Raw genomic sequence first — 14,397 nt, 5'->3', positions numbered from 1 at the left:
TTTTTTGCCCCCTCCGAACGACAGGAAATGAGATCGTATTTATTTAATAGAGTACAATTTAATTGTCTATAATGCATTGTTCGGACAAGCATCTCTCAGCCCTGATGAGAACAAAATACGTGTAATGTTTCCATCCCAGAGCTAGAGACAGACTACTCTGATGGTTTGGGAGCCGAACAAGGAAATCTTATCTAAGCCGTCTCTTCCCCAGCACATACACTCCCTTACAGCCCACTCCCGGCACGGATTGTATGTAAAATAAGTATCCTCATCATCAACAGTAGTCCTATAGCTTTCCCCTTCCTCTCCCAAGATCTCCAGTAATACAGTCCCCCTTTCCTGGCTTGATGGCATAATAACATAACTAAAGAGCAAGCAGGGTATTTTTTTCCCCCAGATGCAACAAGATCAGACAGAGTAAGAGAGAGAGAGAAATGATACAGCCACCACTGTAAGAGCAGCCTGTGATGCTGAGGGCTTCCTCCTTCTCTGAACTGCTTTTATGATCAATGTCATCATCGTCGTCGTGTTTAATAGAATAATAAAGCCAGAACACCTTGGGTCCCCCCCCACCTCAAATAAAAGGCAGTTTTCCGGGTGATGATTGAGATTAAAACACGACAGCGATTGATCGTAAGGCTTTGCAAAGGAAAAGGGGGGGGGGAATCATCATCATTGCTCCTAAAAATGCAATCGCTCCCCTTTGCTCACTTGGCACAATAGAAATTGACTCTCTCTCTCCAATAGCCATGCGCCTAATGCTATTTATAGCCAGGGGCTGGGTTGGAAGGTACCATTGAGCTTCTCCCAGGCAGGCAGACGGGGGGGGGGGAGATGTGTGTGTGTGGGGGGGGGTGGCTGGATGGGAGGAGGGGGTTTAGCCAGGGTAGTGGCAAAAGCAGATCCCCCCCCACCCCCCAGTCCCTACCCTGCTCATCCACACGCGCACCACCCCCTAGTCTGGCTGGGAATTTGAACCGCTCCAGCCTGTTTAAACGGAAAGGACACAGATCCTCAATGTAAAAAAAAAAAAAAAAAAAAAGAGAGAGAGAGAGAAAAAAAGCCAGCCTAGACCCAGGGAGCGAGGCAGAGAGGGAGGAGTGTGTGTGTGAGTGTGTATGTGTGTGTGTGTGAACGCGGGAGAGAGAGCGAGAGAAGAGAAGCGAGGGTGGGGGGAAAAGGGAAAGAAGATTTTCTCTATGTATATAAAGATGGCCACGTTAGCAAACGGACAAGCAGACAATACCACCCTGAGTAGCAATCACACCAACCCCAGCACCAACGGGCACATGAACGGATTAACCCACAGTCCCGGAAACCCAGCCACCATCCCCATGAAGGACCACGATGCCATTAAGCTCTTCATTGGGCAGATCCCCCGCAACTTGGACGAGAAGGACCTCAAACCGCTCTTCGAGGAGTTCGGGAAGATCTACGAACTGACGGTGCTGAAGGACAGGTTCACTGGCATGCACAAAGGTGAGCTCCCCTCCAACTTTCCCGGGAGAGCCGGGGAGTTTGGGGGGCGCGGTGGGGCTGCCAGATCCTAGAAAGAGAAGCAGAGAGAGGAAAAAGGGGGTGGGGGGGGCACCCACATCGCACGCGGTTTATTTATTTTTTGTTCATGTATTGCCATGCTTTTGCTTTTGCTTTCCCCGGCGATGCAATCACTGGAGCCCGCCGGGGTTGGCCAGAGGCAGCTGTCCACAGACGGGTGGTGCTGAAGAGACGGAGAGGGGCTTATTTATTTATCTTTCGTAGCGGCACATTTCCACACAAGGAGGGGTGTATTTTACAGCGATTCCTTGTGAGAGATCCGGGATCTTAAAATAAAGGGATGGGGGAGGTTGAGTTCCTTTTTTTTTTAAGGGTGGGAGAAAAAAAACCCAATAAAAGAAATCGCAAGCAGGATTCTAGACAATTGCAAAGTAGATAGCAACGGGGCTAATTCAAAAGGAAGGACTATTCTAGCATCCCGAGCAAACATAGCATGCACACACAGAGACACTTTCCTTAGCGTGGATGGTCAATTCTCCGGGCGTGCTGGAAGAGATCAGGAACTTTGGGGATTTTATTTGAATGCTCTGGAACAGCCTTCATGTAGGGTTTTCTTCCGCCCTCCTCCCCCCGGTCTTAGTTGTAGCGGCGGAGTGGGGACTGCAAATGTTTCATCCTCGGGGCTGTGATGTTCGGATGTGTAGTTGAGATTAGCAGGAGTTTAGTGCTTGCCACCAGATTGATCGCCAGGCATGAAAGTAGGACTAAACTGAGTAACTTGGAGGTAATTTACATAGAAGACCCGCTTACAAACAGGATGCGTTGGTAGCCCAAATGAACGACCTTCTTAACTCCTGATATTACTATTATTTTATTTTATTAATAATAATAATTATTATTCTTAATAATTATTATTTTAGTTTATGGAGTATTGCTTTTAAAAGAGGACACAGCCTCGATCAAACAGAGCACAAATGCGACTGTGTGGTCACTTTAGATCCAGGGCTGGGGGAAGTCAGATTTATGAAATTAGGGTTTAAATATCAACTTCTGTTAACCCAGCAGACTCCTAGTGGACAGGGTCCCAGAGAACAATTTCATTGGGTTCATATCTATTCAGCTTGCTTGATGAGTTGTAAATCTTAAAGTTAACGGCATGTTTAGCAGTCAGCTCCCCCCCCCTCCCCACCCCGGCAAAGAATGCAAATATAATCCTATGTCCAAGAAAACAATATCTAGAGCAAAGAGACCGAGGCGGGCATATAAATTACAGGGCATTTTCCCTCTCCCCGGATAATCAGTATAACCTAGGAGCTTTTTCACCTTTCAGTCAAGCTTCCTAGAAACCAAATCAAGGTTAGTGTTTGATGTTTATTGTTTAAACAAGTCGTCGATAAAAATAAGCACCGGGAAGGCGAGGTCCTAGGAGATTGTTTCTAGCAGATGAGGGGTAGTTCCAGTGGGCGGTGTGTGTGAATGATGCGGGTTTCTTTCTTAAGAAAGAGGAAACAATAATAATGAATAATACAAACTTTAGCACGTAGCTTCGCCTGGATGCAAAATCCAGGCTACCAGGGCATGTGGAGATGGGATCTGGCTAGAGGTTTCTTCTTGTATTTAGTCTGTAATTATTTCTAGCTCTGGGCAAACTTTAATGCCTTTCTATTTTATATAATATGTATATCACCCTGTAGATCATACATTGTCCGCAGAGATATGTGTTTGTGTGCACACGCATAGAGAGAGCGAGCACTTCTCTTGCTGCCTGAATAATGTTGAGCAAATATTCCTGAAATAAGCAAGCCGCCAGACTTCATTTTCCTCCAACTCTATCTAAAGCTGCCACCTAGGATGGGGGACTCGGTCAGGGTGGATCAGACCAGGCTGTTCTAGAAACCAAGCTCATTTTCAACCTCTTCGAACTTCTGGACTTCGGAGTGGGGGGAAAAATGCGGATGGTTATTGTCATGGAGCGGGGCTAGGCGCCGAGATGCCAGCGTTTGAGAGATCGGTTTTATGTAGTCCGTCCGAGAAGTGTTTGGACTCCTTTCGGGTGATGCTGCTGATTTATTAGCTAATCCTGATCAAAATGTGCCTCTGGCTACCTGAAAAAAATTACTTTCTTGCCACGGGTGATTAATTACTATTAAGTCAAAAAGCATGGCGGGGCTTTGAAAAATTAGGATTGTGTTTTGCTTCTAGGTTTTTTTTTCTTTCTTTCTCACTCCCTCGCCCCCTTTTCTTTTTTCCTCATCTAAGTCAGCAACATAAAGTAGAATATTAACTCAGATCCCCCTTTTTGTTTATGGCATGGTTGAAGAATGGCATAAAGATCCTCTAACTTAGATCCAAGAGCATAGGGTGGCGGTAAAAAAAACCCAGTCGCTTTCCACAACTGCTGCATAAGAGTGTACATGAATTGATCCCTTACCCTTAGTAGATTTCACGCGCAGACCTAGCCATGGGGGTATCCCAGTGAAGGATGTCAAGGGTTAATGGGAGCTGTAGTTTATTTAACTGTGTGGAAAGCGATCCCTTTAATACATAAATTGGATTATATATATATATATATATATATATATCTATATTTTTTTAAAAAAAACCCATAGAGTAAAAACATGGAGATCAGTCATCTCAGGTGTAAATCCACTGAAATGAATGGAGTGGAGGTGTGCCTCTCAGCAACAGTAAAGAGATCCCTGTAGGGTGTTTCTGGATGACAGGGGAAATTGAGAAGAATAGATCTAAAGGTAAAGTCAGAGATTGTCCCGGTCCCCCCCTCAAAAAATTCCACCTCAAAAGCTTATGAGCTCCCAGGCTCTGTCACAGTCAGATTTCTGACATCCAGCCCAGATACTTGAAAGAAATGCATTTGTTTTGCAGGCACGTGTGTGTGTGTAAGTGTAAGGATCGCCTGATCCCTGCACAGAAAGGCTTCCATGGCATGATCTTAACCCTTACGTCCCTCCATCCCCCAATCCTCCCTCCCCCCCCTCCTCTCCCCAATGGGGCAGGAGCACACACTCATCCTCTGCTACTTTATTGTGTGGTTGGGAGAGGTTTGTGCGGATGTTTCGCCAGCAGAAATCTAGGCAGCTTTGACCCACCCACACTGATACACACAGACACAAACAGAGAGAGAGAGAGAGAGAGAGAGAGAGTCAACTAATCACAGTCGAACAATTTAGCAAGCCATCCATTCATAACTTCCCCCCCTCTTGTCTAGCAGCAGAGTATGCTTAAAGGCTGAGTTACTGGGAGACATAAAGGTTAGTGCTCTCAGGACAGCCATATTATAATGCATTATTTGAAGTCATTTAAGGCCAATTTTAGTGGTATTTAGTATAATATTTATGAATTAATGTAATCAAAATATAGAACTGTCCCAACAGACTGAAGCAGCCTTTCCTACCGATGCATACTTGTACCCAAAGCCTGGAGTGGGTTTTAATTTGAAGCACACAGGCCTGCATAATATTCTATTTAGGAAGTCAGAATAGATCTGTGTATCCCACTCTCAACTGCGATTCAGTGAAACACAGGCAGGTTAGTGCACTTAAAGAGAGAGGTTGTGGGGGCTGGTAGGTACAGCATTGTCCTGAAAGCTACAATGTCCTCTCAAATCGCCTCTGGAAAAAAAAAAAGAACTCAGAGAAAACCACCATGGCAGTCACATTGTTAGGATGATGTACTCAAATGACCCAAATCTCACTCAACAAATCAGGAAAGGCAGCTAGCAAGATGCAGTACCAAAATATCACTTTATTTCCCCTGTTTGCTATACTCTCTTCTCAAAAGCATGACTAATTTTGGAATTTCCGACACCTGGGGTAAAGGTATGTAAGGCTTATTTATATTCTCCCATGGGAGAGAGAGAGAGATTGCTCAGCATGATATTAGTTTTTAGGATACCTCAGAAATTCAAAATAATAACAATGACTATTAAATTAAAAGGCATGATAGACAGATAGATTATAAAGATTTTGGGAAATGAAAATTTAGTCAAAAAGGAACACAACTAAATACAGGTGCTGAATAAGCAATTCCATGACTGAAACATAAGGTTTGCCTGTCTGAACACAATGCACGTAGTATTTAGTGCGGTAGTAAAGCAGACAAGTTTTAGGGAGGAGAATGTACAAATAAACTGGAACAAAAGAGTGGAGGCTTTATGCCTCCTGTCTGAAGAACAATCCCTGAAAAGAGGCGAAAGACAATTGGATAGCTTGATCTAAGAGAGGAAAACAAAACAAGCAAAAGACAGACGAACAAAAAACCTCAAACAAGCCTCTATACATTAACAACACCCCATATAGATGTAGCTATATCTATGTACATTTTATGTCAAACAAATAGCCCAGGTTGCTTTGTAAATTAAAACGCTAGATTTTAAGTTTGCAGTGGCCTGGACATCAATTCTGGTTTTGTATAGCATCTGCACCCGGTCCTGTTATGGTTGTTACCGTTGTGTCAGCATTTCCAATACAAACTCCAATTTTCAGGAGTCTCTCTCACTTGGCTGTTAAGTTTTGCACTTAGCTGCAAACTTGTTTTCCTCTCCATCCCCTTATCAAATGAAATAATAATAATTAATATAACATGCTTAGTTTATAGTTATAAAACTGGAGGTGGGGTGGGTGAGAAGAAAGAAAATAAAAGTTTGTAGTTTGAGGTGCTTTTTTTTAATTTCTATAGCTTAAACCTACATTTCATATATATTTATAAACTGAGATTCTTCGTGACAGTCAGTAATAACACGTATTACTGGGAAGAAAAACTTTTTTAAGGGGCTGACTTATTTTTAACGTGAGGCCAACAGAGTAACATATATGGGCATCATAAAAGGAAGGCCGTAAAGGCTGTAATCGCTTCCAAATACCTGAAGGATTATTGAGCGTGGTCATTGGAGGAACTGACCAGAAATGACAGTCCTGATGGTAGAAAACACTAGAAACATTGACGCAGTGAGGACCAAGCCTTTGATCCATCTAGTCAACTCTACGGTCTCTGACAGTGGCCAGTGCCAGATGCTCCAGAGGCAGGTGCAGGGCACCCTGTGGGGGAATGATTTAAACTGGATATTAGCAGTCAGGCAGGCAATGGAACAGTCTTGTGAGGGAAGTTGACAGAGTCACGGGGAATTTTGACTGAGTGAAGAGGGAGTAAAGCAGCAGGAGCTGTGTCGCATTTAACAGGAATTTTGATGCAATCCTTCGAGAGGGAGGGCGGATTTAGGAACTTCTGTGTGTGCTGCAGGTGGGCTCAGGGCGAAGGGGCTGAAAGATCGAGAAAGGGGCCTTCTGGCCTTGAGAGCTGCAAATATGCAGCAACCTTTTTCAGCCAGTCGTAAGAGGGTTTTTTATCATGCGTACCGTATGCGCATGCAGGCCAGCCGCATTGACCTGGCAGACCATGACGACTCTGAAGGAGCTGTTACGGTCCCTCACGTCAATCGAGTGTGACTAACGGAGGGTTTATGCGACAGACAGTTATGGTTTCAAAGGAGAAATGATTGGGGGAGATGATACCTGCATTGAAAAAAAAAAAAAAAAAAACAATTCCAGCAACTTAAATATGTCCTGGCTGTAAAGTTACAGTAATAGTCCAGAACAGCAGAAGGCCACAAATTTCATAGTGGCTCACCTGCCAACTCCTTTGTATTCGAGCCCTACAATACTTTGTCCCTGTGTTTGTCCAAAGCAGGTGAACAGTTACATGAGCTAAAATGAGGACAGTCCTCACGGAGAAAAGGATGATGAATCTAAGCATCCTCCTCTCTTTAGCACCAAGGGCTGGCCCTCTCCTCCCACCATGGAAGTCAATAGGAGTTTTACCATCTGCTTCAATGGGAGCAGGATTGGGCCCCAGGTTTGCATGCAGTCAGTTATCTCCCCACACGAGCCCTGCGCTAGCTGTATGGGCCGCATGATTTTTAAAAGCCGTGGGTGGTGGATTTACATCGTAAACCACAATATCTCCGGTCGATGTTATCAGCTGTCCTGTACTTCCAGGGCTGAGCTTGTCTCTTTTCCTAGATTCCCTTCAATGGAACAAAGTAATACTCAAAGGAAGAAGGGAAACCAACAAGAGAAACAACTCCTATTACAAGTCTCTTCCCTCCTTTCTCACTCACTGATGCCACAGGGAGTTGTGCCAGAGAAGGACTGAGCCTTATCTATTAAAAACTGCAGTGGGGATGGGGAGGGGAAGGAATCATGGCAGGTAGAAATTAAGGCTGTTACCCCGCCCTTGATCTGTGGACTGAGCTGTGGTCTATATAATAGGGATCTTTTTCTTCCTGAGTCCTCCGTGGCATAACTGAGATCTCATGGAATGATATTCTGCACGCTCTGTGCTGCAATACTTGGTGTGAGCTGAAGTCAGGGTGTCATCATGGGATTTGCGTTTGTTTGCTTTTGTCACTTTGAGCCCCAGCCCGGATGCAACATGCAGGTGAATGCAGCTCTTAATGCGCATTCATTATACACAACTGACATCTTCTCTAAGGAAGAGAAGGCTTATTATTGTAGCTGCTTAACATAAAGATGGATGGGAACACTAAGCCGCTCAAATAAAGTGCCTGACCATATGCAGTGGCTAAAAATAAATAATATACAGGCATCTATTCCATGGAAATGAATGGAAAGACATATAGATATAGACATTGTGTTAAGTTTGTCAAGCAGGAGCAGCCAAAAATATTGATCAAGGCAAGGGGAAAAATTGATAATGAACTGGACTCCAACAAGATTTTAATTGACAGTGACTTCCATGAGCCAGCTTTGGACAGTGTATATAAACTGACCACAATGGAACTTTATTGCAAGGCACTCTCCTTTAATTAATTGTCACCTTTGTTAAGACTGGCTACAGATCAAAGGTTTAAAGATACTTAACAGGTTCTTAGTAACAAACCCTTAACATGCATTAGAAATATCCGACAACTGAGCCAATGAGGCATACAGATTTCGATCTACCTCACCCTTATCTGTTTATTTCTCCCTCCTTTATTCAAACAGGGACAATCATTGCTTAACATTAACCATTTCATAGGACGGGAATGTTGTTGATGCTCTTGTTACTGGGAGCCTGTTGTTGTCCGGAGAAATGGGCTGTAAAGCTATAAGTTAGAGTATTTTGCAGATAGTGGATCACACCAATGTGCATTACAGATAGACAGACAGACAGAAATTTTCTCTTTTGCTTATGCCACACAATCCCTTTTTTCCCCTCACTGCTGTTTAAATCTATAAAACTCTGGAAAACTTAATGGGATATCATTTGTATGGAAGGTGCTGTACTGAATAGAGTTGTCTATATAATGTTTATATAGAGAGAGATACTAGTGTATACTAGATATACACAATCATACATATATTATACATACATATTCATGAAAACACACGTTCAGTATACACATGGATAAGTATTTATATGTGTGTGTGTACAATATGCACATAGTCGCATATCTCTCTAAATATTTCACTTCTCAAATGTAACATTACGGAAAGCTTATTCTTAGGTGAAAGTGACAGGTGACTTGACTTCTTGGAATCAGTATATGAAGAGTTGACTGTGATATGAAGCTGTTTGTTCATTGTGCTAATTTAATGATACGGTCACACCTAATTAATCCATGTCTGGTTTATGCGTAGCGTGTCTGGGTCTCAAAAATATTTAAAGATAACCAGGCTGAACGTGTGGCTCCTGACATGAGTTTTCTTCAGACAGAAGAAAAATGGAGCTTTGCAGACAGTGTTGGTCTGATTAGAACGGACTGCATACTTGGGCAGTTTCTAATACAAATATCGACACATATAGTGCACACACAGAGTATGCCTGCACATGTACATAAAGGACAGACTTCTCTTTGCACATAGTTACTCTTTGTTTCAATCTCTAAGGGTAGATTCACCTCATTCAATAGGCATCACTCACTGCAAACACACAAATATCTTTGTTGGAGTCGACAGCTTCTTGCAGGTAGATGAATAAAGCAGCATCAGCCTAGTAATATCCCTATAAAACAGTGCTTCCTTACCAGGATCCAGAGGGATGAAGGCTTTCAAAAGATCAAAATATATATCACAGCGTGCTTGTAGAACTCCCATGATTATGTTTCCTTTACATAATGTTCTAATTCACCATTTGATTAATTCTAAGGGGACCAGTGTTTTAGGAGGGGCGGGAAGAACATTACTTTACTATCCTAAGATGCTTGACGGTGAGTGAAAATCACACCTAAATTATATGTAGCAATACAGTAATGAGCTTATCGATACTTCTTTAAGGAAACTGACAGCCTTATAGGAGAGATTCAGTTCTATGAGCAAAGGTCACAATGTAGATATTCTTCATTAATAATATCGATAGCTTGGTTGACCAATCTAACCAGAGACTGTATAAAGTAACTGCTGTAACAGTCAGGGGAGGAGGACAATGCAGAATTTACAAAATTGTCCTGTAATGTTAATAATATTGATTGATTCTAATAATATACTAAGGTACCGATGTTTTGAAGCACTTCTTTGAAACATTGCATGCGAGACAGATCCCATTCCTGAGTAGATTGCATTGGCTTGAAACTCTTTGAAAGCTAACACAGTGAAAACTCTGCTTTACTGCCTATGAAAAGCAGGGCTCATCTCTTCCCCGTTATTCAGAGAAAGGAATTTTCACCCTGTCCAAACAGAAAGTGACCCACTTCTCTGCTATCACACATCTATCTGTATCTTTCTTTCACATAAGATCTGTGCATGACTGTATCACAGTAGCAAGGGGATCATAGACATTAGAAATAGCAGACTCTTTGGGCCACCTAGTCTAGCCCTTATCAGTGAAGGATTGATCCCTAAGAGCAATTTTGCTTTGTTATCCTATGTGGTGATGCAGAAAAAAAGTGTCTGGTTATTTTCTTGTTATTTTACTTTATTTTTTTTCTTGTTTTTAAAATATATTAATTTAATTATTGTGAAAAGAATCAAGGGGGAAGGAATGCTCTCTCTCTCTCTCTCTCTCTTTACAAAGCAGACAAGGGCCTGATCCCAATCCCATTGAAATCAACAGAAAGACTCCCCCTGATTTCAAGGGGCTTTGGATCAGGCCTCAAGTTAGAAACAATTTTGCAGGATACTGCTCATGAGACACGAACTCCCAGTAATATGGAATGTGACTGCCTTAAGATTGTTAATCGTATAAATCTAGACACGCAGAACGGCTTGCTTCAGAATCTCCTAACTACTCCCTCTTCAGCTATATGCTGAAGAGGGAGTTTGCTAGTTATATACCTAGGTTTGCTAGTTCATTCACTCGGTTATACCATTCAGCTCGAAGTGTCTCATTCCAGTCGCCGTACGGTAGTTTCAGGATGGTTTGCCTTGCATTATTCCTTGTTTTAGTTTAGAGGGCAAGAATTTTCCTTTAATTGCTTTTGAAAGCTATTTATTTGATCAGATTCAGTCTTCCATAATACATGGATCAGGGGTCTGATTTTTCACTCTCTTCTGTGACACGTGCAGTTCCTCATTTATGTGACCCCTCCCTACATCAGAATGTTTTTGCATTTTGTTTTTTTAAAAGAAGACAAAGAAATGTAGGTCTCATTCAATAGGCTGTCAGTAAAAAAAAAAAAAAAAAGTACCTTGGTGGGAAAGGGAAGCTAAACACCCTTGCAAAAGTCTTTAGAAGACATTATTATTACATCGTTGTTTGCAGGAGATGGTACATAACTGATTTAGAGGTCCAGCAAATAAGTATCTTACAAATGATTTCATTTCAAGTCCATCATGAGCATAAGGGATACAAAAAAACCCCCAAACCAACCAACCCATCAATACATTGCCGGTGAATTTGCACATAAAGATGTTGCTGGAGATAATGGTGATATAGTGGTGACAGTTTTTACTTTCTACTCATGGGGATACTAAAAGTTAATGCCATATTAGACAAAACAAAAGAAAACATTGGTGTTCATTCTTTACTATTCACTACTGGCTAATATATGGCAGGGCTGCCCTCTTCAAAATGCTGCCAGTGCTTTCTGTTGTTTTCCAGCAAGGGACAGAGTATGATCTAGCGGTTATGGGCTCACAATGGGCAATCAGAACTCCTGGGTTCTAATCTTAGCTTTGAGAAAGACTCACCAATACAACCTGAGCAGGTCGTTAAACTCTGAGGCCTGATCCGAAGCTGTGAAATCCATGGAAAGACTTCACTGGGTTTTGGATCATAGCCTTAGCTTCTTCATCTGTCAAATGGGAAGAATCAGACTTCTGAGGGAATGTGAGGCTTAATCAGTACTGGTAAATGATTGTGAGGATCTTAGATGAAAGATGCAAAATCAGGGCAAATTATTGGGAGCAGGGGAAACGCCCACACCCGAGTTCAGGCTTTCAAACGTGGGGACAGGAGGAAGAAATGGTTCTCAAACGTTTTGTCTGAGCGTCTGTTTGGGCCTGCTGAAGCCAATGGGAGAGTTGCCATTAATTTCAGTGGGAAGCAGGAGCAGGCCCTTTCTTTGTAACGTGGGTGCCTGTACTCATTCACTATCTCCGGCTCTTGAATGGAATATTTTCAAAGGAATCATATAGGAGCTATGTACTGTCATTATTATTGCTCCTTAGGGAACTGCCTGGCTCTGGGCTTTAGGAAAGGGCTAATCCAGGCCTTTCTACTCTACAGGCCTGGTGAAAAACCTGCTGATTTCAATGAGCTTTGGATCAGGCTTAAGCCACTGGGTCCATAGCGAGCATGGGTCAGTGGTGACAGGAAGTTGCTCCCGTCTGATGGCTAATTGCGTTGGTGGTCTCTGTCCATTGGCTAGGACATGACCCAAAGCCCATTGAAGTCAACGGGGATTCTCCCACCTGGCTTCAGTGGGCTTTGGATCAGGTGCCTAGTGAACAGAGGGCCACTTCACAAAAAACGACCAACACTATGGGCATAAGAGGACAGGAAAGGAGGCTATGGAGTGTGAACTCCCATTATCCTTCCATGGCAGAGTAGTCCAGTGCAGGGGCAGGGTGGAGGGGGCTTCTGGGGTTCGCTATGTGGATAAACAGAGGGTTTGAGTGGCCAGTCTGTCAAATCAGCATGAAACTCATTTGAAAATCATTTCAGTGAAAAGGGGTTTTTCAGGGTATCTCTGCCACTAACCAGCTGGCAACCAATACTATCAAACAAAACAGGCGGGTTTGGGTTTTGGTTTGTTCTGGGGTGGGATTATTATCATTATTATTTTTTGTGACTACGTCAATAGCACATTTGTCATTTCTCATCCCCTTCGTGCTCATCGTTTGGACACCCAACGCAGAGGAAGTGGGGTTGGTGGAAAGGTGGCTCTGAATCGCTGGTGGCATAAACCCGCCCGTCCTGCTTTTTCAGCCTCTGCTTGCTTGCAGTCTGGATGATCCGCTTTTGTCGCTGATGTTCTGCCGAAGGTGGGAAGGCAGGTTTTGTGTGCGTGTGTGTGTGTGCAACATGATGTTGTCTGACGGCCTGAAATCCAACTTAGTCTCCGTTTCGCAGGCCCTGGGGCAGCAGGGGAAGTCTGTGTTTAATTATTTATATATTGACTTAGCTTTCCCTGAAGCATGAAGGGGAAGAACAGCGGGCTCTTGTTTGAAAAGAGGGGCTCTGTGTTCTCTCCAGTCTGGTCTTCCCAGCAATGATCACTCGCTACTGACCGGTTTATAGGCGGGGGCCGCGAAGGTGCTGGTAGAATTTGGACTCAACCTGACTATTCAGAAAAGGATTCATCCCTGCACCCCTCCCTCCCCCCCCCCCCATTCTCCCCACTTAGATCCAGTGGCAGGATTCCTGGCAGCAGGTTTATCATTCAAACAGTGAGCAACTGGCGCAGTGACCCTGCTATGCTAGAGAACTAGTTTTCATTGCTGGGCAAGTGGCTCGCTCCCCAGGCTCAGTTCTCAGAGCCAGGCCTATGCTTTCACTTTCCAAGTTCAGTTCCCAGGCTCTTCCTCGCTGGGTTTAGTTCCAAGGCCTGGCTCGTTAAGCTTCATTCTCAGGCCCAGTCTTTGCCCCCGACCCTGATGAAGTGTCCAAGTGCCAGCACTCACTCCAGGAGTTCAGTTCTCGGCTCGCTCTGTCGAACTCCAGGCTCAATTTCCCAGGGCCCCACGCTTGCCTCCGAGACCCAGTTCTCATAGCTACCTGCTCGCTTGTCACATTCACTTCCCAGGCCTGTGCTCCCCTTTCCCAGGCTCTCACTGTCCTGACCAGATTCCTAGCTCCCCACTGTTGCTGCCCAGGTTCCCTGATCCACGCTAAGTTCTCGCCTCGTGCTCTTGTCAGCCACTGCACACGTTCTGTGTCCATTCCTTGGCTCTCCAGTTTAATCCCCATCGTTCTAGCCTGTCCCCTTGCTTCTCTGCCCTCCACCAAACAGGCAGGGCTGGAGGCGTGCTCAGTATTTGTGCAGAAGACATGCCACTCTGGCCAGGTGAAGTAAAAGCCATGGCAAGCATTAGAAAGGATCGGCCTCTGTCCATCCAGGCCAAAGAAAGCAGTCTCAATGAAGGAGGGAAGGGGTGTAGAGAGAGGATCAAGGCTCCGTGTCCTCCTTTGAAGATCAAAACACAATACAATATATCAAAGGCTATATAATTTCACCATTTTTTTTTTAGTCAAATCAACACCAGATTTCTCCCACCAGAGCAATGATCCCTCATGTATTTTCCACAGGATTATGTTTTCCCTGCAGAGCAAGAATGCTGCTTCTTACAAGCAGATTTTCCTGTAGTTCTGAAGCTTTTTCATATTTTAAATCCTTTATTCCCCCCTCCAACCCCCCCAAAAAATAAACAAAGAAAACATCTCAGAGAAGGGATGCAGCATAGTCTGAGATGATGGGAACTGGGAACCAGGAAAGCTGCGTTCTGT

At 43.7% G+C, this 14,397-nt stretch overlaps 1 protein-coding gene across 40 annotated transcripts in view; it reads left to right on the top strand.

Annotated features, from left to right (window-relative positions):
- The first annotated feature begins 1,199 nt into the window (after positions 1-1,199).
- CELF4 (CUGBP Elav-like family member 4) overlaps positions 1,200-14,397 on the top strand; it is an 846,252-nt gene continuing 833,054 nt past the window's right edge. For 37 of the 40 annotated variants that reach the window (XM_065406462.1, XM_065406447.1, XM_065406431.1 and 34 more), the window contains exon 1: positions 1,200-1,479. In XM_065406462.1, the coding sequence (XP_065262534.1) occupies positions 1,200-1,479 (280 nt within the window). The remainder of the gene's footprint in view (positions 1,480-14,397) is intronic. The other 3 variants (XM_065406467.1, XM_065406466.1, XM_065406464.1) reach the window with 1 other exon arrangement.

The sequence above is a fragment of the Emys orbicularis genome, chromosome 6, assembly GCF_028017835.1.
Source record: "Emys orbicularis isolate rEmyOrb1 chromosome 6, rEmyOrb1.hap1, whole genome shotgun sequence".
Lineage (NCBI taxonomy): Eukaryota > Metazoa > Chordata > Testudines > Emydidae > Emys > Emys orbicularis.
The sequence above is the reverse complement of the archived record's forward strand: the minus strand, read 5'-3'. Positions and strand labels throughout refer to the sequence as shown.